Below are 23,659 nucleotides of genomic sequence, written 5' to 3'. Positions count from 1 at the left end.
TAATCCTGTTCACTAACAGAAAACAAAGCAGGGCATGTTTTAATGTTGCCTGGATATCCTGTCATACATCTCCATCCAGTCTCATGGTGAAGCTGCTGTGACAGGGAATCTGCCCTCTGACACAATCCTCAAACCAACAGTCGATTTTACATCAGTCATAAACATTAAAATTGTTATTATTGTGCACACAGATATAATTTGTACATGTATAGAAAAGGAGAGAGTGAGTTTCCACACTTCTTCACCGGGTTGTTTGAAGGTCAAATCCATGGTTTTGCTATTGATGTTTGGGATAAGGGTTATTTATGCATGGACCAGTCAGGGAATGCATTGTGTCAGTGAAGGTCCTCACACACATGCATCAGAGTGCACAAATATGTGTTTGTTTATGTGTCGATGTCCGAAGGGTCAGTGTGAGCCAGTGGCTCAATCAATCACTGCTGACGTACTTAGAAGAGCACAAATCACTAGCTGTGGCACACGCATGCACACGTACACACAAACAGTGGTTTGCGGACCTATCCTTATTTGGACTTGACTACCATTTGTGGCCAGCCTGACCATAATTTTTTCCCTAACCTTAACCATAACCAACTCAAGCCTAACCCTTTCCTTGACCTAACCACAATTCACATTTCACCCATAACTTTAACCAGAATCTCAGAAATTGTGCTTTTTTACCACTGTTCCTGAGAAAGTCAGCGTTGAAGCTGGAAAATGTCCTAAATATGTAACAAAAACAAGTAGACACACAAACAAAGGCAAGAACACACACAAACATACACTCTATCTCTAAAACTTTAGAAAACAGCAGCCGCAGACTCACTCCCCTCCCTTCCTTCCTTTTCCATAGACCATTAGATGTATTGACGATTCCACATCCAGTGTTTTTCCTCTAATTGGTTTATGCACAGCTGACCGGGCAGTGATGCCAATGATGCTGCATGGTGTACCCTGTAACACAGTGTTCAGTACAAGCTCTGCAGTCCATGGAAATATGGACCGCTGCTGCTCTTTCCAGCATCGATTCCCCCTCAGCAGCAGCAGTGCTCTGCTCTCCTGCTAGATCTGTCACTGTGCCTCTGTTCTCCGAGAGACGACAGTGAATGTGCATGTGTGTTGCTCAGCTTCTTGCTCCAGTGTCAGTCCCACACTCTGCTGGGGTTCAGGTCCCTGAAGGTCTCAGTCATAACCAGGAAGCAGGGCTGAGAGGGAAGTATGAGGCCCTGGGTTCGTGCCAACAGGTCCAGATCAGTCCAGGTAAGATGTGTCTCTAATTTGTAATGAGAGATGTTCTTTCCATCACTCTAAACTTTCTAAAGTGTCATTTGAAGATAAATATTCACTGTGGCTAAATCTTTGGCTACACTACTGCAATCTAATACAACAGTTGTGCATTAATTACCTCCACCAAGGAGTTTGCCAGTTTGTTCGTTGTTTGTTTGTTTGTAAGCAAGATTATGCAAAAACTACTGAACAGATTTCTGCAAAACTTGGTGGAAGTATTTGGTTTAGGTGAGGAGCAAACTCATTAAAGGAAGATCCAGGTAAGAAGAAGGGGAATTTTGTCTTTAGGAAATGCGTTGATTTCAGCCACCAGGAGGCGATGGTGGTTTTTGGGAAAAACAACTGTGTTGTTTTCTGTGAAGTAAAAGTAAAAGATATTTTTTTACGGAAGTAACAGCAGCCATGTATTTCTACCTACGTAAATTCAAAAGTTACTCCTTGTTCCGTTCATTTAGACTTCATTTCCTGAACATCCGCTACTTATCACTTTCCGAATCCCTGGAGACTGATTTTTATGAGAAGTACCTGAAGGCAGCATGAGTGAGAGTGCGTTTGCGCAGCAGCCCTGGCTGTTGACATCACTGTCCTCCCTCCCTCCTCACTTCCTCCCCCTCTCCTCCCTCTTTCTCACTCTTCCTTCCTCTCCTCCCCCCCCCCCCTCTCTTCCTCCTCCCCTTCTCTCTCCCTCCTCTCCTCCCTCCCCCCTCTCTTCCTCTCTCTTCCTCCTCCCCTTCTCTCTCCCTCCTCTCCTCCTTCCCCCCTCTCTTCCTCTCTGCTCCTCCTCCCCTTCTCTCTCCCTCCTCTCCTCCTTCCCCCCTCTCTTCCTCTCTCTTCCTCCTCCCCTTCTCGCTCCCTCCTCTCCTCCCTCCCCCCTCTCTTCCTCTCTGCTCCTCCTCCCCTTCTCTCTCCCTCCTCTCCTCCTTCCCCCCTCTCTTCCTCTCTGCTCCTCCTCCCCTTCTCTCTCCCTCCTCTGCTCCTCCTCTCCTCTCTTCCTCTCTCTTCCTCCTCCCCTCCTCTCTCCCTCCTCTGCTCCTCCTCTCCTCCATGTCTTCCTCTTCCTCCTCCCCCCTCCCCTCCTCTCTTCCTGCTCTGTTCCTCCCTCCTCCCTCCCCTCTTGTCGCGGTGTATTTCGGGAGGTGGAGGTAGTGGAGCTCCTTGGTTTTCGCCTCCTCCATCAGAACAAACACAGTTATGGTTCCGCCCCGGGGAGACACACGCACATCTACCCGCGGCTAGTGACCCGATCCCGGACACTTTTCTCTCCCTTCACCGCCACCCCACTTCCAGCCGAGCCGAGGGAGAGGATCTAGAGGGCGGACTGGACCGAGGAGGAAGAGCCGGTGATGTGACGCTGCACATCCGCCGCTTTCTTTAAATACAGCCGTAGTTCGCCAGCCATTGATTTATTTTACCCGGAAATTTCTCTGCGTCCTGAAATGAAACCGCAGCCGGTTGTTGGTTCTTTTTTCCGGGACAGTTTCTCCGTGGGAGCCGCCGGTTCGTCCCCACAAACATCACGTTAGCTAGCTAACAGGAAACAGCCTCCCCCTTTCCCCCGTGGTGGTCGCGGTTGCGGGGAACCTACAGCCGTGTGCCCCCCTTTTCCTCCGTCCTCCCTGGATGTGTCTCTCGCCTTTGTCCCCAGATGCAGCTCAACGTGAGCCGGTGAGCAGCGGCGTGTGTAGCGGACGGTTAGTGTGGGCCGACATGGTGCGATAACGTTAGTGACGGGATCCGGGGGGGGGGACGAAGCGGAGTGGGGGCCTCGGTCTGGGCTGTTGTTTTCAGCGTGTCCCTCTGAGGAGGCTCGGTCTCCGGCCATGAGGTGACGGTCGCTCCCCTGTTTGTTTTTGTTTAACGCATTAAATTAAGCTGGATCACTGCCGGTGATCCGTGCTGCCTTCACGGACTGGAACAATGAGGGCGGTGTGAGACGCGAGGCGGTGTTTTTCTGATCCCGGTGCGAGTGACAACCAGGCTGATCCGGGGGCTGGTGTGTTTTTTTTTCTACCCCCGCTGTGAACACAAACCTTCGGCCCACTTGTTGTTTTCCACCCCCCTGGACGGCGGAGAGCACTCGGGGACAAACATGTCTCTACGCACGGCGCTGCCGGGGACCGAGCGGAAACCAGACCATGTAAGTAGACGCTTGTAACGGGCACCTCCAGCCGTCAGAGGGGCAATAAGCTGCTGGAGGAAACTGTAACACACATTGTGACATGAGTCCGCCTGGGGACGGGTTCTGCTGCCGGACACAGGCTCAGGTTGTCCGGGTTGGAGATGGAGGACACGGGGGTGAGAGGTGACGTTATGGGGGGAGGTTTGGGTGCAGAGCCCTTTTTGTTTTATTGATTTCACAGCCATGCCCAAAAAGCACACGTTTAATCTCACATACACACCTCGTTCACCAGCACCAGTGCGCATGTTTAGTGTTTCTCCCCAGCTCATCAATAATGAATGCATTTTACCCAAGGCCACCCAGCCCTCTCCACACCCAGCCTGCCCTGCACCCACCCACCCTTCCTCCTCCGTCTGTCCCAGTCCACCCACCCCTCCTCCATCACCTCACCTCCAGCTCTGTCCCCTCCATCCTGTCTGACCTGTCCAGTCTCATCCTCGATGGAACTGGACGGGTCAGACCCAAGTGTGGCGAAATCTGCTGTGTCAGGCTAGCCTGGTTTGTCCTGCTGATGTTTTCCTGTGTCTTTGGGGGGGACCGGGCTTTAAATGCAGGGATTTCACACCTTTCCCTTCTCAGGATTTTATTCCTCAATATGTTTGCAAGGACGTGAGCCTCTTGCAAATATTCCTTCACGTCATATTGACTTTAATAGTGTAGATATACAAAGAGTCCCCACCTTTATCTCAAGGGCACAGAGCTGGAAGTTTACACCTAGAGCTACTTCCTTTAGCAGTACAGCTGACAGAATACACAGCTCTATCCTCATATTTTTAAAAGGCTATTTAAAGGGCATGCCTTAACTAAACCAACTTCCTTGTGTCTGCAGTTTAGATATTGTGTAATATTTCATACCAGTAGAGAGCGTGACAGCGTTTAACCAACGATTAGCTGGTTTCCCTGGTGTTCTCACTGACCAATCACTGCAGGGACTGGTGATTGTACACTCAAACCAAAAGACTGACATGTGTAAAGACTATGTTTCTGTCTTGGCTCTGGGCTGTTTTGAATGGCAGCAATGGGGAAAATACATGAAGACAAAACCTAAAGATTTCCTGTATGTATTCAGAGACCTGAAGCTGCTCACCAACCTGCTCTGTGGGTCCGGCTGAGCTCAGACTCACTGCAGATTGTTACAGATATGTGTTTACTGCCTGTAGGCCGTGTCGGCACCCAAAGCACACGTGAAGCAGTCACAATCAAGTGGATTTGTATTTTAAATGAACATGGTTGTGGTGGTTTGGACAGTTTGTGTCTGGCCACACCCAAATGTAGGATTTGCAGAAGCATTTTAGACGGAGCCCGTTATTCTGTTCATAGTTAGATTAAAAGATGCTTAGTCATAACAACAGGAAACTTACAGTTATCTCTATATTTTTTTTACAATATCTACTCTTCTTTTTTTCCCGTCATTGTTGGGTCCTTCCTCCTGTTTAATAACTGCAAGGGCCGTAAAACAGTTGATCCTGATCAAAACAGAGCAGTAAACCAATAAGAGAGGCCATTAGGTGCTTGTTTGGTGTTGCTAGTGGTTGCATGCTACACCTGCATATCACAACTGATACTTCTTATTGTGAAAGCAGGATGGCTCTACTGAGCTGTCACATCACATCAGTGCCATGAAGTTAGCAGGTTTAAGGTTGTTTTAGAGATTTCACAAAACAGAACTAGTCCCTGCTCATGAATTATGAAATGCGCTTATAGACGAGGCATCTTTTGTAAAAGCAGAGCAGATAGGTCTATTTGGTTGTAAGCGTGGAAGCAGAGTTATTGTCGTACTTGCAAGTTATCTTGTTAGCAGCCTCACCGTGGCAACAGCAGGGGGTCCTCCATGTACCTCGTACGATCCCCTTTACATCTCGTCTTCCACCCCCCTCACTGACCCTCGTCCATTAACAAAAACACCACGTCCCTCTTCTAGAAATGTGCACTCAGTCATTACTCTATGATATGCAGATACTTTTAACATATGTGTTTCCTTCCTATAGTGCAGACGTTTCTCTGAATTATTCTCCTTTCTGGCAGCTAAACTTTTTTACCACATTCCGACTGTGATCATATGATTGAATTGTGTTCATCTTGCTGTTTGCGCTCAATACGCTGAATCCATTTTCACAGTGGATGCTATTAGCGCTGTGTACTTAATCAAAACATAATAGAAACCACAATATGGCCAAGTTGGTGCTGTATCCAAATTGCAGGAGCTGGAAGGTAAAATGTGTCGCACTGTATGAATATGAGCCTTTTTCAGACATATCGGAATCAGCGTTCATGTTCATTATTTGTTGGAAAACAAACGATTGTATCACTCTGTTGTGGTTGTGCAAGATAATGTCATAAATTATCTTCAGACCTGTTTCTGGGATTGTGTTATTATCAGTGTTCATGTTTGCGAGTGTCTTCACATGCACACACAGGCGACTTTGCTGAACCTGCTAAACCTGCAGCTGGTGTTGTCCTGTAAGTGTTTGTGGTTAAACTTCAGTTATCATGTTTTTCTACTCAGTCTTGTCAGTGAATCTCCTTACAGGTACAATGGAGAGGTACTGAATGTCTGTACTTTTTGTTGCTGCACTGTGGGAACTGATGCACTTTGCTCTGGGCTAATCAGGCAGCCAGGTTCAGTAGGTGTGGGTGAGTGCATGTGCATACACGTACAGTGGTGTCTTTGAATAAAGAGGCCAAAACATCTTTCCGTGTGCCTCCTCAGGGTAGAACAGGGCTTTTGTGTTCCCTGGACAAGCAAAAGACTCACAAGCTCGCTGTCCTGACTTGTTCCCCAAAAGCCTGGCATTCATGTCACCTAGAAACGCATTAGATTCACACATAAACAGCCCCAGGCTTTCAATCATCTGGTCTGCAGAGGCCAAATGAACCATGTACGACCTGAATACAATGAGGCGTGTTCATATTAGACGACCTACATGTATGTTGGTCTCAATCATAGACTGGAGATGTGTTTCCACTTCTTCTCACTCTCCAGAAATGAACTATCGATGTCATTTGGAGCCAGAGTCTATGCAGTAGCGATCAGGAGATTGAGCATTCCCAGCAAGGTCCCACTAATACACGCTTGACCAATCAAGAGTCAGTCTCAGCTGTCAATCTTGACGTTTCATTCCATTTTTACCTGAACAAACATTTAATAATAAATATTTAGATTTTTAGTTTGGTCCATGTCTCATGGGCGTATGACCCATTCTGCAGCCAGCTACCAGGGGTTGATCAAGACGTTTGGGCTTCACTCTTGGGGAGCTGTCATGTCGTCCATCTACACTCTGATGATTCCAAAGATAAGATGCCTTAACAGCTTCTACCAAGGTGCCCATGAGCAAGTTACTGAGCTCCCAGTTTTCTCTGGTGATATTTGTCATTGGGAAGCATTGGCAAACTGTTATAGGTGTGAATAAATAACCAGAAGACATTTTGTTTTGAGCATTGAGTCTAGTGAAGTGGAACTAGTTAAGTATTCATTAATAGATCAGTTAGGGATGAGTAGCAGACATGAACAGACACAGGCAGAAATGTATCGTCCAATAAACAAATTTGAGTTCAGCAGCAGATTAAGAGGCCAATTATAGACATGTTTTCATTCAACACGTTGATTAAATGTTACTGCTGTATAATCTTTTATACACCATCTATTTATACACACAACATTTTTGGTACACAAGTTACAAAAGAAATATTTCTGGCTGCAATTGTGTAACTCAAATGAAGTGTTTTTTCAGAGATCAGTGCTGAACAGGTGGCATTTTGTGGAGATCAGGCTACGATGTGAAGAACCACCACTGTTCACAGAGCCTCTGTTAACTGACACATGCACACTCCCCCCTGCAGATAAACATACAATCTCACAGACGCATGCAATTACAAAAAGAAACTGGCAGACGAGCATAAAGGGCACTTAGATGTGGACAGTCAACCTGTTGTGTTCATTGTACAACGGGGCTCCTCTGCTTTCAGCTCTCAGGTGTCGTCGTCTGTTCTCAGGCCTGAGCTGCTGCAGTTTAACCCACGCAGCTCCTCCTGATCTCTACAGTCTGTCTGCATCTGTAGTTTATCAGTGTCTTGACAGTTTCATGTCAGGATGTAGATAAATGTGGATAAACTAAAAATGTGTTTTTTGAAAAATATCCTAATTTAAACAGTAAGACCTGTATTTTCTCACAGATCTCAAAAGCAATGTTTCTGCATTTACAAACCCCCCTTTCTTCTATTCAAGTTAGTTTTTTCAATTGGATGGACAATGGTGACAAAGTCATATGGTATCTACATATGTCCCAACAGGTTGTTCTTCTCTAGACACTGCGTCAAAGCTGGTTTCCTTACAGTGCACTTTGACTTCATGTTTATTCTTAGCCGTTTGAGATTAAGACAGCGTCAAATGTTCTTTGTGTGTGTGTGTGTGTGTGTGTGTGTGTGTGTGTGTGTGTGTGTGTGGCAATCGTCTTGTCATCCAGAGGAAATGTCACATCAGAACAAGCGGCCACTGTTACTGTCCATTAGCTGAGCACTGTAACAGGAGTGTCCTTCAATTGTGGTCAGCAGAAACAAAAAGCCTGTGATATTGTTATTTTACTTGTACTGTCATTTTCAATTTGAGGTTTCCTTTCGGGTTGAGCAGGCGTTTTTAAAACTCTATTAAATCGATAACAGTCGCGACATCAGTACATTGTAGGAGTCTTCGACTTTTGACTTCCCCAAACAGTGAGGTGTCAGTTTCCTGCAGAAGACTGTAATCTCAAAGAAACACGTCAGCATTTATGAGGCAATAATTCCACAATACGCTTTTGTTTCAAAACAAAAGAATAAATGGATATTTTCTCACACAACTCATACACAGATGTTCCTTGTTTCAACCAGGTAGCTCAAGAACAATGTTTTAATTTCCTATAGAGGTGACACCCAAAACTACAAAAATATGACAGAGGTTGATATTTTTCTAAAATTGTTGGGTAAGAAGCTGTGTCTTGTGAGCATCTGCATCTCAGAGCCTACAGTGACTCGGAGGTTTGGGAACAGCGGAGAATCCGTTTGTGTAGCGACTGTGAGAGAAGCCAAGGGGTGACTCGTTGTTTAATCTGCTGCTGTTGATCCAAACAGAATAAATCTGACCCGTCCTAAGCCTGGTCCGATGATCACAGCCCTGTGGTGAATGATATGCTGAGTAATGAGGCAGGTCTCCAGAGTCGCACAGAGCGCATCACTGTGCGTGTGTGTACTGCACTATGGAGACTGAGGAATCCTGTTACACTTTGCAGAGTGACGCCAGATAATGTCAGACTGGAGGAGGGAGGTGCTCGAACCCTCAATGTGGGGTTGTAGAAGTCCTCTTCAAAATATTTATTTTTGACCCACCACATAGTTGTCGACAGAAGTTAAGAAGATGTTAGTTTTAGTTTTTTGTTGAATCCATTCCAAGATGTTCCGATATAAGAAGGTAATAGACTTGAGAGCCTCTTGTTGTAAGAAATAGTGGCAAAATTCTCAAGGAAATCTTGTTGTGGTTTACAGACAAGGTTAACTGGAGTTACTTTCTAAATAAGATGGTGAAAAGCAAATAGACACAGCCTTCTATCCACAGCCAGATTCAAGCTCCTTTTAATGAGGATTCAAGTCCTGGAAGCTATAATCAACATGCTGAGGAGTGAGACCTTCATGATTGTTAAAGTCGTGGAAAAACCTGACCCTGGCAATTACCATGATTTAGTATGAACCCAATGTGTTTTAGAGCACAGAACCTTTGCTACTTGAACTGTACTTGGCACATGAGACAGAAGGCTAAGATTGGGCCTCTATTCAGAACAACACAATTCAGCCTGACCTGGGGAAATGTACAGTGAGTGTGAGAGAGTGAGGCCTTACGGTAAAAAACGGTTTGACCCATCGCCTGGCTAATGGTTATTGGGAGGAGTTTCAATAAGTCTGGCAGACACTGACAAATGAGCAGCTGTGTTGTGATATTTCAAGAATTCTCTCAAAAAACATGTTCTCCGTAAGTACAAAAAAAGAAATGTAAGAAGAAGTGAATTATTGGTAATTTGTTTTGTTTTCGTGGGCTGGAGTGCAGCTTATGATAATTACTCACAGTGCAAGTTAGTTTAATTTCACCTCAAAGCTTTTGTGGTACGGTATGTACTGCATTTGCAGCTCCCTCAAAAGAAAGCAAGTGAGCCGGGTTTGAATCCAGAACCTTTTCTTGTCATCCTCCACTGCCTCTGTCTAATGACGCAGAAAAGACAGAAATAAATAATCAAAGGCCAATTCTATTATCACGGTTGATTATTATAAAACTCAGACATTTCAATCTGTTCCTCCTGCCATTGAACTACCTCTCTCATCCCTTCCAGCCCCAAGTGCTTAGTCATGAAAAAATATCCTGTAATGAAAAGAAAAACAAAAGCAGTTTTATTGGAAGGTTTCATATTTTCAATTATTTCTTTAATCAGGCTGAATTACCTGATTCACTAATTCAGTCTAATAACTAACATTTGATTGATAAAAACTGATACTCATTACTGAAAGTTTACATATGAACATTTAACACAGTGGCTAATTGCCAGTTAGCATTTTGCCCTAGAACAAGTTTATTATTTGCCATTAAAGGCTTTCTGCTTTGTAAAGAAATTAAAAGGGAAATTTGCTGGGCTCCACCAGCTGCACAGTATCAGACAGTGTCTGTCTGTCACTGCTCACTGACATGTTTTTCTGGCAGCTCTCGATTCCTTGTGCAAACTGCCAGGAAACGCTTACTGAGTGTTGCAGCGCAACATGTGACAGGCCTGCTGTGATCGCTGTGACAGCTCTCTGCTGGACAGGAAGTGATGCAGGTTAAGTTAATGCAACTTCCTGCTGCACTTCTCACACACTCCTGATCGATGGCTGACATGTGAGGAGTCTATACGAGTTAGTGACGTTTGAAGATTTAGCTGAACTCAGGATCTGCTCTGCAAATTTAGAAACTTGTGGAAAGTACAGCATTTGCACTGACTGGAATAAACAGCACAGATGTAATTTAGTCAAATGAGCTATAATGATAACTCATCCTTTTATTTTCAGCAGGGTTTTCTCTTTGTTGTGTTCTGTGATGTTGTGGAGACAGTGTGTCTGCCGGTGTGTGTCAGAGTCAGTGACAAACCAGTCTGAGGCCACGAGGCCGAGAGGCCGAGAGCCACAGCAGCTAGAGAGGAAGAGGAAACCGGGCACACACTGTGGATCAATGTGTGTATTAGCAGGAGTTGAGGATGGTTCAAAGTTATGTCACCCCTCTGCTGGGGACCAACGTCAAATATCCGGTCTTTACACAACACCACCATATCAACGCACACACTCAGACCCACAGTACGTCCAGGCAGCAGCACTCAGACACCTCCCTCAGGGCGTGGGCCATTGTTTGGAAACATGTTTCTGTTCGTCACAGTACGAGCGTTGACGTAGCAGTGGCCTGCCGCTCCCCCAGCCTCGTTTAATACAACACTAATAGAACAAAGAAGAAAGAGAACATTACATTTTGCATTTTCAGCATCAACACTGACATTCGCATGTAGAGTTATTTATGAGTCCAGTTGCAGAATAAGCAATAAAATCTACATTACTAACATAAAAATATCACTTACTGGCTGCAGGTGACGAGATAGAATAAGCCTGTAGCTTAGCAGTGACACAGAAGCAACATGAAAAGAACAAACAAAGATGCTGAAGATGCTCAAACAGCTAAATGAACATTATTGTAAACTGAGAAACTAATTAGTTTGAAGTACAAAGTTGATGTGGAGTCATGCTCTGTCAAATTAGGCACAGTCACAAGAGAAGAACTGTGTCACTAGATTCACGAGTTTCAATTCATGTGAGTTTTACATTCAGCTGTACGCCCACACACACAGCACAGATGGAGCATAACTGCTGTACTGTGTGATGGAATGCCAGACATGCAAACATGCGTTTAATTCCAGCATCAGATATTGTGCTCAACCTCTCCTTCCATGATGCTCTGTCCAGATTGCAACATATACAACAATGGGGTGGAATAATTCTCAGAATTATTATTACCTCCACCAAGTTTTCTCCTCTGTCCGTCTGTTGGTTGGTTGGTTACAAAGTGAAACGGCCTAATATTTGGGAGCCTGGATGGAGTCCTTGTTAACTGCTGGTTACGAAGCAGTTAATAATATAATTACATATTATATAAAAAAATCAGTAGCTTTGAGAGACGGTTACATAAACAACTTTAATATTCCCTTTTTCCAAGGATTTTGCTTCGAGCTTAAATTCAGATATTTTGGAGGGAAACTTAACTGACCCATTTTAGCTTGTTGTTTAAATAATTGAAAAACACAGACAGTCTTTGTCTGTTTCTCTAACACATGATCACGATCACCCAGCAGACATGTCATCATAAAACTACAGACTAATAGTTGCTGTTTTTACTGTTGTTTGTGACAGTTTCTATATTTGGATTTTCCTAATCATGGTGTCCTGATCCAGAATCCAATCAGGACTAATTATAAAGGCTTAAAATACATACATAAGATGTGAAGGAAAGTTGTTTAAATGACAACTGCACTATTTGAAATAACACCATTGGGGCATTATTAGCTGGGTCTCGCTTCAGTTGCATCCTTGACTCTTCCATCTGCCCCACAAGCTGCACCAGCAGCCGAGAGCAATGAGTTAAGCAGGAAACGTTGAGGTGTAGGGCATCGTCACAGAGAATTGGATTCAGTTCGCAAGGACAAGGTGCAGCTTGTTTGCTGAATGTGCAAATTACATAGTAAGAGCCACCCCCTCCCTCACACACACACACATACAGAGACACACACACACATACACACACACACACACAAACGCATTCACGTAACCGTCCACCAGCCCTCCATCTATCTCTGATACCAAATGTCACCCTACATGTATAATGATGCATGGGGGGAGGTTTCATCCCCCCACTTTCCACCCAAATACCTCTGCCTGCACCAATCTGCTGGCAAGAAACCTTGTCACACTTCGCCCAACTGCACACACACACACACACTTTCACACAGAGGCCTCCTCTTGAATGAAACTGCGTGGTAATCAGAAGGAGTGGGGGAATCGATGGACTCCTTGAAAAAAGTATGTGGGGTGGAGGGGTGTTATAGGGCACTGGGGGTGGGGGGGTGGTAGAAGGCAGCATGAAGCTCAAATTGATGTGAGGTCGCTGAAAATAAAGATTGTGGCGCTAGACAAAAGGGAGGGCGGGTCCAGGCTGGAGAGTAGACGAGAGGGAAGGGAGGCAAATTGATTTGTCTGGGGGATGGGGGACAAGCTAGGGGAAAGAGAAGAAGGGAGAATAAATGGATGGGGGGGAGGGTGAGGAGAAAGTGAAAATTGGTGTGGAATAAATTGGGACAAACACCATATTCTGCTTTATGGCTGCAGTATACCACAAAGTGCTTTACAGAGATTTTCCAGACAGGAAAGCTGCTCCAGTGTTTCCTTTACAACTTCAATACCAGTTTCAGGTTTTGTGATGAACTCTCCACAGATACTGATCAAATTCATCTAAACGTCTTCCGTCTGTGTCTCTGCTTTGTATCAGACTACCACAACAAATACCACAACAAATTGTCAACCTATTGATTTTGCATTTTGGCAATAGAAAGTGGTAAAAATGAAAGACTGAAGAAGATGGTGAGGAAACATGATGTGAACAATAAAGGAAAAAGAAGCTGAGTGAGCCAACCAGATGCCTTTTGGCAAATGAATGAGTGGCTGGAAAGGAAGATGCAGGAACAGGTGGATTATTTGTGAGTGAAGGTTTGAGAATGAAGGAGGCTATGAAGGAAGAAAGAAGAATTTTATTTAGGAAGATGTAACAACATGAATTTTGTAGAAAACCTTGTTACCTGTGCTGAGGAGGTTATGTGTTAATCCCTCATTTGTCTGTTAGTGAACAGGATTACTAAAATCTACTGGACAGATTACTTTACACTGGGTGGAAGGCTGTGGTAAAGGTCAGGGAAGAACTCATTACATTTCAGTGGGGATCCAGGGATTGTTTTCCACTTTATTTAACATGGGGAGATCAGGACCTTTTCCTTGATTTCTCATGGAATAATTCATGGTAATGGATAAAAACAATCAGACATATTTAGGGGACTGATATGTATGTGTGTGTGCAATTTGGTGCTGATCCAAATAAAAATACATCTTGGTTTTATTTAAAACAGTTGCAGACTGTGTCTATGCACTGTGTGAAAATCTTGTGATCCCACCACAGAGTTCACCACAGTGGGTGCATTTCAAAATGATGTGGTATCGTCTGTGTGTGAGCGTTTAGGTTTTTTGTTCTCAGCTCCAGGTTTAAAATAAAGCTTGTCATGTGTATCAGCAGAGAGTCAGGAGTTCCGGGCAGATGAGTTCCCCCCCCCCTCACGTCATCCGGCCACAGATAAAATACGTGTCTAACACCGGTGACCTCACAGCCACATATGAATGTGAGGAATGCAGACTCGCTGTTCACCTTTTGGATATTTGGCGCCAGGTGGTAGTCACATGACTACAGGACCACAGTCAAGGTCACATGGTGTTGGTCACACGGTGTTGGTCCCACGGATGTTCGTAAACGCTGATTAGGGAGTTTGTATGTACAGTGAAACTTTCTTTACTCATTTGTCATCTGTAAAAGGATGGAAACCTCTGATACAAATAGAGATTAGAGCTGCATTTTCAGGATTAATTGATTGATATGGTCGAAGGCGATGTCTTTATATACGTGTTGTTTTGTCTGAGCAGTCGAAAAAATCTAAACCTACTCAATTTACAGTCTTTGAAAATACAGGAAAGCAAAACAGTTCTCGAATTTGACTAATTCAGCTGAGATACAGATGTTTTATGAGCATTATCAAGACTTAGATTTTCTTTCACTTCCTCAAAACCAACATTGTTCAATATGGAGTAAAGAATGGTTTTGAACTCGATGAAGATCGGCTACGAAGCTGTGTATTAATTCAGTGTTTGGTTATACTGACAGTGATTGGTCTTTCTCTCTCCACAGCATACCTCCCTGTCGGCGAGCCGCTCAGAGAAGGGTACTGGCTGGTCAAGCCGCTCACTTGGGGCCAGATGTCGTAACTCCATCGCTTTGTGTTCGGACGAGCAGCCGCACATCGGAAACTACCGGCTGCTCAAAACTATCGGCAAGGGGAACTTTGCCAAGGTCAAACTGGCACGGCACATACTAACCGGCAGAGAGGTGAGTTCAAAGAAACAAGACGGTAGAAGATGGTGTTAGTGTCAATAAAGTTATGCCTGTTGGAACCATAAACTGAATTTAAAGATTGACCATATGACAGCTCCCCAAAAGTGATGCCAACCCAACTTGACCTCCCCCTGGTGGCTGGTTGGAGTATAGGCCATAAACCGAGCCTCCTCCACTAGTTGAAGCAGACTCCAGTGTAATCGGAAGAGAATAAGAAAACAAGCAAACCCTGTGACTCAGCCGACAGATGGATTTTTAAAGGGCTCTTCCCACAAGTTCAAAGCACCTTCTGTTATCGTTTCACAGTCAGCCGGTACTGTCTCGTCTCACGGCACAATCAAAGCCTGAAACCCTTGAAGAGAGACAGTTGTGTTTTATTGTGTAGGTGTATGTCTGTTTAGTTTAAATACACTGTAGTCCCTTTTCTCGTAAAATCCATGACCTACATGAGCCGTTGATATTTCCATCAGGCTCATGAGAAAGTTCATGTTTCTGCCGCTGGCTCGATCATGTGAGAGCTGCTGCGTTCCACCCACGTAAAGAAGGAGTCAGTCATATACTGGTGGTTTAACTTGGCAGTTTGACGCAGTGTTTGATCAGGCCACCACATGTTGTTAAGCCTCTTATGAAGCCCTGGTTTAGATTTCATTGTTTTCACTACATGCTTTTTAATTTGCTTGTTTATTCCCCCCCCCCCCCATGTAACGTTGATTAAGGGCTATAACACTTATGTTGTTTCATTGTAATCCATTGTGCTTATGGTGAGGAAGCTGGTCTCCAGAGCACATTGCTCAGCAGCTCTGATAAACACAGACAGCTTTATACAGTTTAGAAACTGTGGTAGTTCATAATAAATTAAATTAGAGATTAAACAGAAACTATTTGGATAAATTTGTGGTTAATTTTCTATATCAAATGTTTTCTTATTTGAATTGATCAGTTGTGCAGATTTGCACCTGTTCTTTGAATATGTTGACAAAATGAGACGTTGGACATCTTCTCAGGCTTTAGGACATCGTTATTATCTAAGTACAGCTCAGTTTACAGTCATTGTAAAACAGAGAAAAATATTTATATTTTATAATATTTTTCGAGCTAGTGTCTTGAATGGTTTGTTGCAACAAGCGAGTAACTTTGTGTGTATGTGTGTGATTAATATATTTTCTCTGCAAGATTGTAATTATTAATTTCTTTATCTGTTTTTTTTCCTAACAGGTTGCAATAAAGATCATCGATAAAACACAACTCAACCCAACCAGCCTCCAGAAGGTGAGTGATGCGTTACTCTGAGTTTGTGTGCAGTCGTTGAAAACAAAGATAATGACATCGCAGAACCAGACAACACACGTACACATTCTTAAAGCAGAAACGAATTACCCACTTTTTATTTCTTTACTTTCTTTTTTGTGATCCCTGTTTCAGTCCTTTTCATTTGTCCCCAAACTGTTTCTGCTTTTATTTTAAAGATTCAACAGACAGCGAGTCTGCTCTTGGAAGTGTTTGCTTGCATTAGTGTTGCATCAGGAGCAGTCGTTGAGCTCAATAACATCTTGTGATGCTTTGGCTCAGATGACTCTTGTATGAACTTTGACCTCATGGTTGTTATGTGAAACTTAATGTTTTAGAAGTGGGCTGCACACACGGTTAGAGAGCTCAGATCAGCCGCTCAGCTCCTCCTGGACTTAACTAAGACGAGGCTCATAACCAGAGGTGATCGTGCCTTTGCAGTAGCCGCCCACAACTTGTGGAACAACTTACCACTCCACATTAGATCTGCCCCCTCTCTAGCACACTTCAAATCTTTACTAAAAACACATCTGCTCTTCTTGGCATTCTCCTCGAGTAGAGAAAAGGTGGTTTAAAATGTGCTTATAAATAAACTCGATATAGTTTCACTCAGTCCCTGAGTCATTGAGTTGTAGTTTGCGTCAGTATAATATAACCACCGAGTCCACTGGAACTAACCAGGTCAAAGGAGTAATGTGCGTCACTGTATGCATGTCTAGTGACATCTAGGGGTCCTGTATTAACTATGTGTATTGCGCTCACGGCTTAATGAGGCTAGGCCCTCTCCTGTGTGAACTTGGCCCGCTGTGGATGTTTGAGCGTGCACGTGTGATGCATGTGTTCATTGAGAGCGATCTAATGACACAAAATTGAGTGACAAACTTTGCCGCAGGCCTGCAGCCTGTTTTGAAGCTGGGAACGTTGCACTGTTTTTGTTTACTGCTTTGTCATTAATGGAATGTTCACCTGTGAAAATGAAGCGGATTTGAAAGATTGATAGGTTTTTATCTTGTATAACATTTCTAAAATCTAACTAATTAAAACAAGAGAATTCTACTCATCATAGAAAAGAACCAGTGTTTACAAAGGAAGTGTTGTCATCAGTTTACAGACTGAATCAACTGAAGACTCTAGTTTTGTTTCTCGGAATACACCGGGACAAAACTTTTATAAAGAACCATCATCGTGTCACTAACCACAGTTGAGACTGTGTCAGTGTTATCACCGCCTGATAAACTACTGACAGAGGTGAAACTGAGGTGATGGGTGGCTGTGTGTCCCTTTTGTCTTTGCTTTGTGGGAAACAGAGACTTTCCTACGCTGATAAGCATCTGTGAGATTCATTTGCCTGAATCTGTCAGCTAAGACCTTGATTGTGTGTGTGTGTGTGTGTGTGTTTGTGCGTTTGTGTGTGTGTGTGCGTGCGTGTTCTGCAGTGGTCAGGGATGGGCAGGCCAGTTGTGTTCTGTTCTGTCAGCATTTTGTCGTCAGTGACACTGAAACACTGCAAGGTGACAGCGTCCACTGAGATGAATCTGCATGGGATTTCTTGTACGTGATCTTTTTTTTGATTAATCGATTTAGTTTATAAACTATTACAAGATAGTGTAAGTAATAATTTACAAACTATTGTACATCATGGAAAATGTGCAGACTGTAATGACTTATTATTGATTAAATCTTTCACACTTTGTTTCAACAAGTGGATTCTTTTTTTCAGTAAAATGTAAAGATATTGTTTTCAATTAATTATTCAAATTCTTCTTTTCTCTGACCAACTGTGAAAAACTACAAAATCTTCACTTGTATTTTTCTATAAAACGGAAACAGTAAAATATAAGCACCATAAGTTGACACTGAAGAGAATTTATCCACTCTTACTCTTTCATGGAAGATTGATTTGCTGTATGTGTTTCAACGTACCTAATAATATATTAGCATTTTAATTTTTAAATGCATTAAAATTCAAAAGAAGTTGTGGTTGAAATAAAAAGGGGAATCTCTATAGTTCCTCTTTGACTCTTTCACTTTACAGTCTGTTATGCCTCAGTCTATATTCTGTCAACCTCTCTGTACAGTAGCTTTACGCCCCACTTCTCTCTCTCTCTCTCTCTCTCTCTCTCTCTCTCTCTCCCCCCTCTCCTCTTCTTTTTCTCTTTACTGTCGCTGCGTGTCCCACTTTCTCTCCTTTCTCCCCAGGCAATATGTTGATCTACTGTAATCACAGCTGTACCCTCTTTCATCTGTTCTGCTAGTTTGTCTCTTAGAACCATTTCAGGGATGTAGGGACTGTCAGTTTTTGCACTTTCAAAAGACCGTGCAAACTCCCTACTTCACCCAGGCACCAGGCTGATCGAATGCAGCAGGTTGAAGAAAGAATCTGGCCTTGTCATATATGTTGCCAGTGCAGCTGTACGTAATCATGGATAGTGGATAATAAGACTGGGTGTTAAAACAATATTTAGCAAATTGAAAAGCTACACCTTCTATAAACCGTTAATTGTTGTCTTGAAAAAGAGTGATTACGCAGTTTTAAAGGTGTTTATGAGCAGGGTTGGAAATCCGAATGTCAGACTCAGACATTAATTTAGTGGAAGAGTTAGATACACATTAAAAATTGTATGTTGTTTGACAGAAAACCTTCATATCCACTGAATAGCAGTTAAATCTCTTTGCAGGTTTTTATCAGTCTCTCGCTGCTGTTTTCCTAAACTTTCAAAGCGGCACAGAGGATCGAGTGGGGTTCTGTTGTGCACTCTTCCCCTGCCGTGTGTGTTGTTGGATAATCTGCCAGAATATGTGGGGCCCCATCAAAGCCTGGTGGTACTTTGAGCACTGGAGAATTTTGCAGCCAGCCATGCAGTGTTGTGCACAAAAAGTGAAGTGTATGTGTGTGCAGGCAGGACAGTGTTTGGGCCACCGTCTAATGCTATAAAGTGTTTTTTTCCCCTCACCCAGGCCCCTTTCAGCCACGAGCTGAATTCCAGACAGGCAAACAAAAGGGTCGGGCGGGGTGGGGGTGTGATGGGGGCCTTGGCACAGAAGCAGGGACCCTGAGAAAGACGAGATACAGAGCTGAACCAAAGGGAACAGACTGTGTGTGTGTGTGTGTGTGTGTGTGTGTGTGTGTGTGTGTGTGTGTGTGTGTGTGTGTGTGTGTGTGTGTGTGTGTGTGTGTGTGTGTGTGTGTGTGTGTGTGTGTGTGTGTGTGTGTGTGTGTGTGTGTGTGTGTCGGCCTAAGTGAATGATAACAGGCCGATAACCCCACAGCCTGACACGGTCTCTTCCCTGCCTTTGTGTGCACGCGTAATGCCATTATCTGCATTGCTATTGTCCCTGTGGGTGTCTGTGCATAATAATATTGTGGCCGCTCTTCGCATTGTTTTGATTGTGCCAGAATGTGTAGAGAATAATTAGAGGATGAAGGGACAAGAGGGTGGACAGACTGGGACCAGAAGGTTTTCCCACAACAACAGAAATAGAACAGTAGAAGAGAGGAGAGACGTTCAATGCCCTGCCCTTTGGTCTGCCCTAATCCTTCTCTCCCTCCTTTACTCTTCCTTGTTTGGCCAGCGTCTATTAAACTATATATAATTCTCCTTATTTAATCAAGCTGAGTCAGGCTCCTAATGATCTAGGTCAAACTGCCAGCAAAACAAGAAACAGAATTAAACTACAGCTACTCCTCATTAATGATTCAGCCCCTCGTTGACAGGCCTGGGAGCTCCACTTACCGCTGTACATTATGGGTATGGAGGCGCTGGAAGATTGTGTTTGTTATGGTCAGTTTTTTGGTATAACGTAGAAGGGCAGTGCTCCCAGCAACAGGCAACAAAAGGAGGAGCGGGGTCAAAAGTCTATTCAAATGTTCCCCAGCGACAAGTAAAAGAGCAAGAGGCAAAGCCGTGAGTAATGTTGCTCATTAAAGTCTCTCAAACTGTGGACAGGACACTGACAGTTTGCCTCATTGCTGTTTGCCTCTAACTCTGCTGGAGAGAAGCATCAGCATGTGTTGACGTGGTTCATACCTCAGAATGTTGGATTCTTTTCTCATTTTGTTGTAGAGCATCACACTGGAACTGTTTGCCTTGGTACATGACTAAAAACGTGGTACAGGCCCTTTTTCTTATTAACTGCTGCAGTGCCCTTCTGCCAGGCCTCCCTTCAAACACAGTGAAACTTACAGGTGGACCAGAATGTGACGCTGCAGCTGGTTTTCAATCCTAAAACACTTTGTACTCATCGACTTGCCTCAAGTTGAATTACGAATGCTGGCCAACAGAGTGACTTCTGGGTCCGCAGCCATCTACTTGAACTCAATCATAGAGCTGAAGCTCATTCTCAGGCACTGCACACATGGCAGCCACAGTGAAGTGATTCCTAAATGGTGGAATAAGCACAAAATGCCATCAGAGCGTCTTGATCTATCTTCAGTAACTTCTTGAAGACTCAGTTGAAACTCTTGGTTAATTTCAAGGTCTCCTACTGCACTGAAGCCAGCTGGATATAAAAATGGATGAAGCGTCTGCGCTTCCTCTCGTTGTACAAAAACAAAAACAAAATGTCCCAGAGATGGGTGCCGCCATCTTGCGGTTTAGACATCATTTGTAGCCACAGTCTGCCCAACAGAAAAACACACTTTTGCCATCCATCGTTCTCATATTGACTGAGGAGAGATAAAATGGTTCATCTAAACTGTAGTCAGTGATTTAGAGCGGGACTGTCTCATTCATAGAGCACACAGACGCACGCACAGACACACACACTCAAACACACACAAACAGAGGGTTATTCACAAGCAGTACTTTGACGTGAGAGTAGAGAGAGAGAGGCCTGTGTATTCATTCAACCCTCTCATTCTGTCCTTCTTTGTCTTTCTCTCTCTTCCTCTCTTCTTTCCTCTGGATTTCTCTGGTCTCGTGATTGGCTGCGGCTGATAAGTGGAAGTACTGTCGTGTGTAAGACTGTGTGTCGTGCAGTGAAGATGTTTAGATGTGAGCAAGACGAGCATTATCAGTTCCTCATTGCTCAATTTCAACATCTTTGTTTTCTTCATGCTCCACCTCGCTCTCTCGCTCCCTTTCCTTTCTTTTTGTGAGTTTTTGTGAGCAAACTTGTGTGTGAAGGAGGATAAGGGCTGGATAAACAGGTCAAAGGTCAGCAGACTGATAGGCCAGACACATGAATCAAACAGCACCACTCAATGAGAAAAGTGGAAGAGAAAAAAGGTAATAATCAGTTAAGTCTCTCTGTGTAAATCCTTGTAGGAAAGCAGTAAGAGCTGTGCCTTAGCGGTTGATTAATTATTCTTTCCCACAGAGACACAGAGGATGTAAAGGCTCGGAAGTTGATTAATGCTGCCTGAAAGAAGAGAGAAGCATTTTCTCAACATGAGAGTTTTAAATATAAATACTGTAAAACACATTTTAGAGATGCGAGGACCACACTTTACAGCAGCTGTGTCTCTGTGCGTGTGCAGCTCCTGCCCCCCCCCCCCCCCCCCCCCCCCCCCTGAGGTGCAGGAGATTCAGGCCTAGGGATTAATACCTGGGTTGGCATGGCGATGGTGACGCGGGGCCATCGTCATGTGAGAGAAACAAGTGATTTAAGAGGGGATGAACATGAGGAGGCGAGAGAGTGAAGATATTCTCTTGGCTCTGCGAACAAATGGGTCTGATGTCTTTGTTTGCAGTGCACCGGAAAAGTGCAATAAGAAACATCACAAGCACAACATTAAATCAATATGAGCTGAGGATTGAGTGGATTCGTGATCAATACCAGTGACTCAACAATTTCCTGGCCAGCTGCTGAGGTTTCTGGTTCTTCAGTCTCTTTTCAGCCATTAGGAAAAAATTCCTGGTCATTATTTTTTATCACAATAAATACTGTGAGCGAGCTGCGGCCACAGTTTTGACCGTGAAGGCAGAAAAAATGAATGACAACTTAGGAGAGAGTGAGAGAAAGAGGGAGCTGAGTGGTTGTACAAGAGAGCAAGGGAGAGAAGAGGCTTAGCTGATAATTCTTCTTAAAGCTTAGATGAACAGCTGATGCACCGTGCACTTAATTCAATTACACACACTCCCAGCGGGCCGCTGTTTGTCTCTTTATGATGATGAGACTTCCTATTTTTAACGCACTGGGTAGGAAAAGCGACAGAGAGGAATAGAAACTAATGTTGATCCCAGATTCCCTGTGGGTGTTATGTGTGAATGCTTCAACACAAAATTCTAAATATAGTTTTTTTAAAATATAAAACGTCAGTGCTGTTTCGCCTTTATTACTGATCAGTTGGTCAATTATAACAGACTTGTAAATCAGCTTTTGTTTTGAAAACTTAATCAGAAATTGGCAATTAATTAGCTATAAGTGATGTCAGTTAATTTATAGAGCACATTTAAAAACAAGTTGACTTTACCAAGAGATTCAATTATGGGATTATCACACATTAATGATTAAATACAGAACATGTTAATCACATTCATCAGTTGCATAGTCAGCTTTTATATTGGCACAAATTGGTGTGTGTTTGTGGGAGAAAGTGTGTTTTAACTCACGGTCAATAGCGTACGAGGAATCTGTCTGTTATGATATCTGTCAAAACATACACCAAGGCGTACACACATACACACACACTCTTTGCCTCAGACGACTCTGGAGTTATGTCATCCTATAAGTGTTTTAACTTCTCTGTGAGAACGAAGGTTCCTTGCACACGTGGCACACGCAACAGCTGTCAGGTCTGAAACGTGATGAATTTGAATATGTTGGACAGGACACACTTTATGTTCTGTGGCCCTCCCTGGATGGATAGGATCAATACACATGTCATGTAAACTGAATGTGCTGTAGTCTGCACTTCTGTCTTCCTCTTTGCACCAATATGTTATTTTCAAGTAATAATTCAACACTTCCTGTGTTTTAAGTCTTTGCCCTGAGCTCACTTATCCAGCTGCTAGCTTTAGATCTGTATTTAAAAGGTAAATATGAGACGCGGACAAATATGAGCGCAAATTAGCGCCTTTGCTAAAATATCAAATTGTGTTTGTGTTTTACAAAATGTCAAATTTGTTGTGTACAATAGCACAATGTCACCATAAAAACATGAAAGATGGGAATTGCATTAGGGTGTATTTGTTATTGTAACAGTAGTAGAGATAAGGGAGGAGTGCGTTTCCCAGGGAATCTGAGTGTCGGCAACAAGAATGAAGACATCAGTGCATTCCTTCTTTTGTATTCCTGTTCCTTTTGCTGGTCGCCCTTTTCTGCTGTTTTTCTTTGCTGCGACTTGTTTTTTAGAAAAAAGAAATAGTAAAATATCCAAGAGCAAAAATGACAGCAACACTGCGACTACAAAAAAAATACTAATACGCATTGTTTACTTCTAGTTATTGTGTCCCAGTCTTTTCCGGCCTGCCCTCATCTTCCTGTGCATTGTTAATCTTCCTCATTTTCTATTTTTGGCTCAGTTTCCTGCTGACACACTCATAAAGTAAACACACACAAACACACAAGTTGCATTTCCCCATCCAGCGTCAGAATGTCTCACTTTGTCTCTAGTAACCAAACTAAAACATCAAATGATGGATGAATGAACTGATTGCTTTACATACGTCCATAAAACAGGTGCAATAAATGAGCTAAATCCTGAACCTTTAATAAATATGGAT

At 43.5% G+C, this 23,659-nt stretch overlaps 3 protein-coding genes across 8 annotated transcripts in view; all 3 read left to right on the top strand.

Moving 5' to 3' along the window:
- The window catches only part of LOC117773272 (spectrin beta chain, non-erythrocytic 1-like), a 750,817-nt gene that overhangs the window by 93,482 nt on the left and 633,676 nt on the right, over positions 1 to 23,659 (top strand). The window lies entirely within an intron of this gene.
- si:ch211-14c7.2 overlaps positions 1 to 23,659 on the top strand; it is a 432,059-nt gene that overhangs the window by 134,944 nt on the left and 273,456 nt on the right. The gene's annotated exons all lie outside the window — the stretch shown is intronic.
- The window catches only part of mark4 (microtubule affinity regulating kinase 4), a 38,021-nt gene continuing 16,738 nt past the window's right edge, over positions 2,377 to 23,659 (top strand). For 4 of the 6 annotated variants that reach the window (XM_034605075.1, XM_034605077.1, XM_034605074.1 and 1 more), the window contains exons 1-3: positions 2,378 to 3,424; positions 14,502 to 14,699; positions 15,921 to 15,974. In XM_034605075.1, coding sequence (XP_034460966.1) covers positions 3,377 to 3,424; positions 14,502 to 14,699; positions 15,921 to 15,974 — 300 coding nt within the window. In that variant the 5' untranslated portion in view covers positions 2,378 to 3,376. Of the gene's footprint in view, positions 3,425 to 14,501; positions 14,700 to 15,920; positions 15,975 to 23,659 lie in introns of all 6 variants that reach the window. The other 2 variants (XM_034605076.1, XM_034605079.1) reach the window with 2 other exon arrangements.

The sequence above is a fragment of the Hippoglossus hippoglossus genome, chromosome 13 (assembly GCF_009819705.1).
Source record: "Hippoglossus hippoglossus isolate fHipHip1 chromosome 13, fHipHip1.pri, whole genome shotgun sequence".
Taxonomy (NCBI): Eukaryota; Metazoa; Chordata; class Actinopteri; order Pleuronectiformes; family Pleuronectidae; genus Hippoglossus; species Hippoglossus hippoglossus.
The sequence above is the reverse complement of the archived record's forward strand: the minus strand, read 5'-3'. Positions and strand labels throughout refer to the sequence as shown.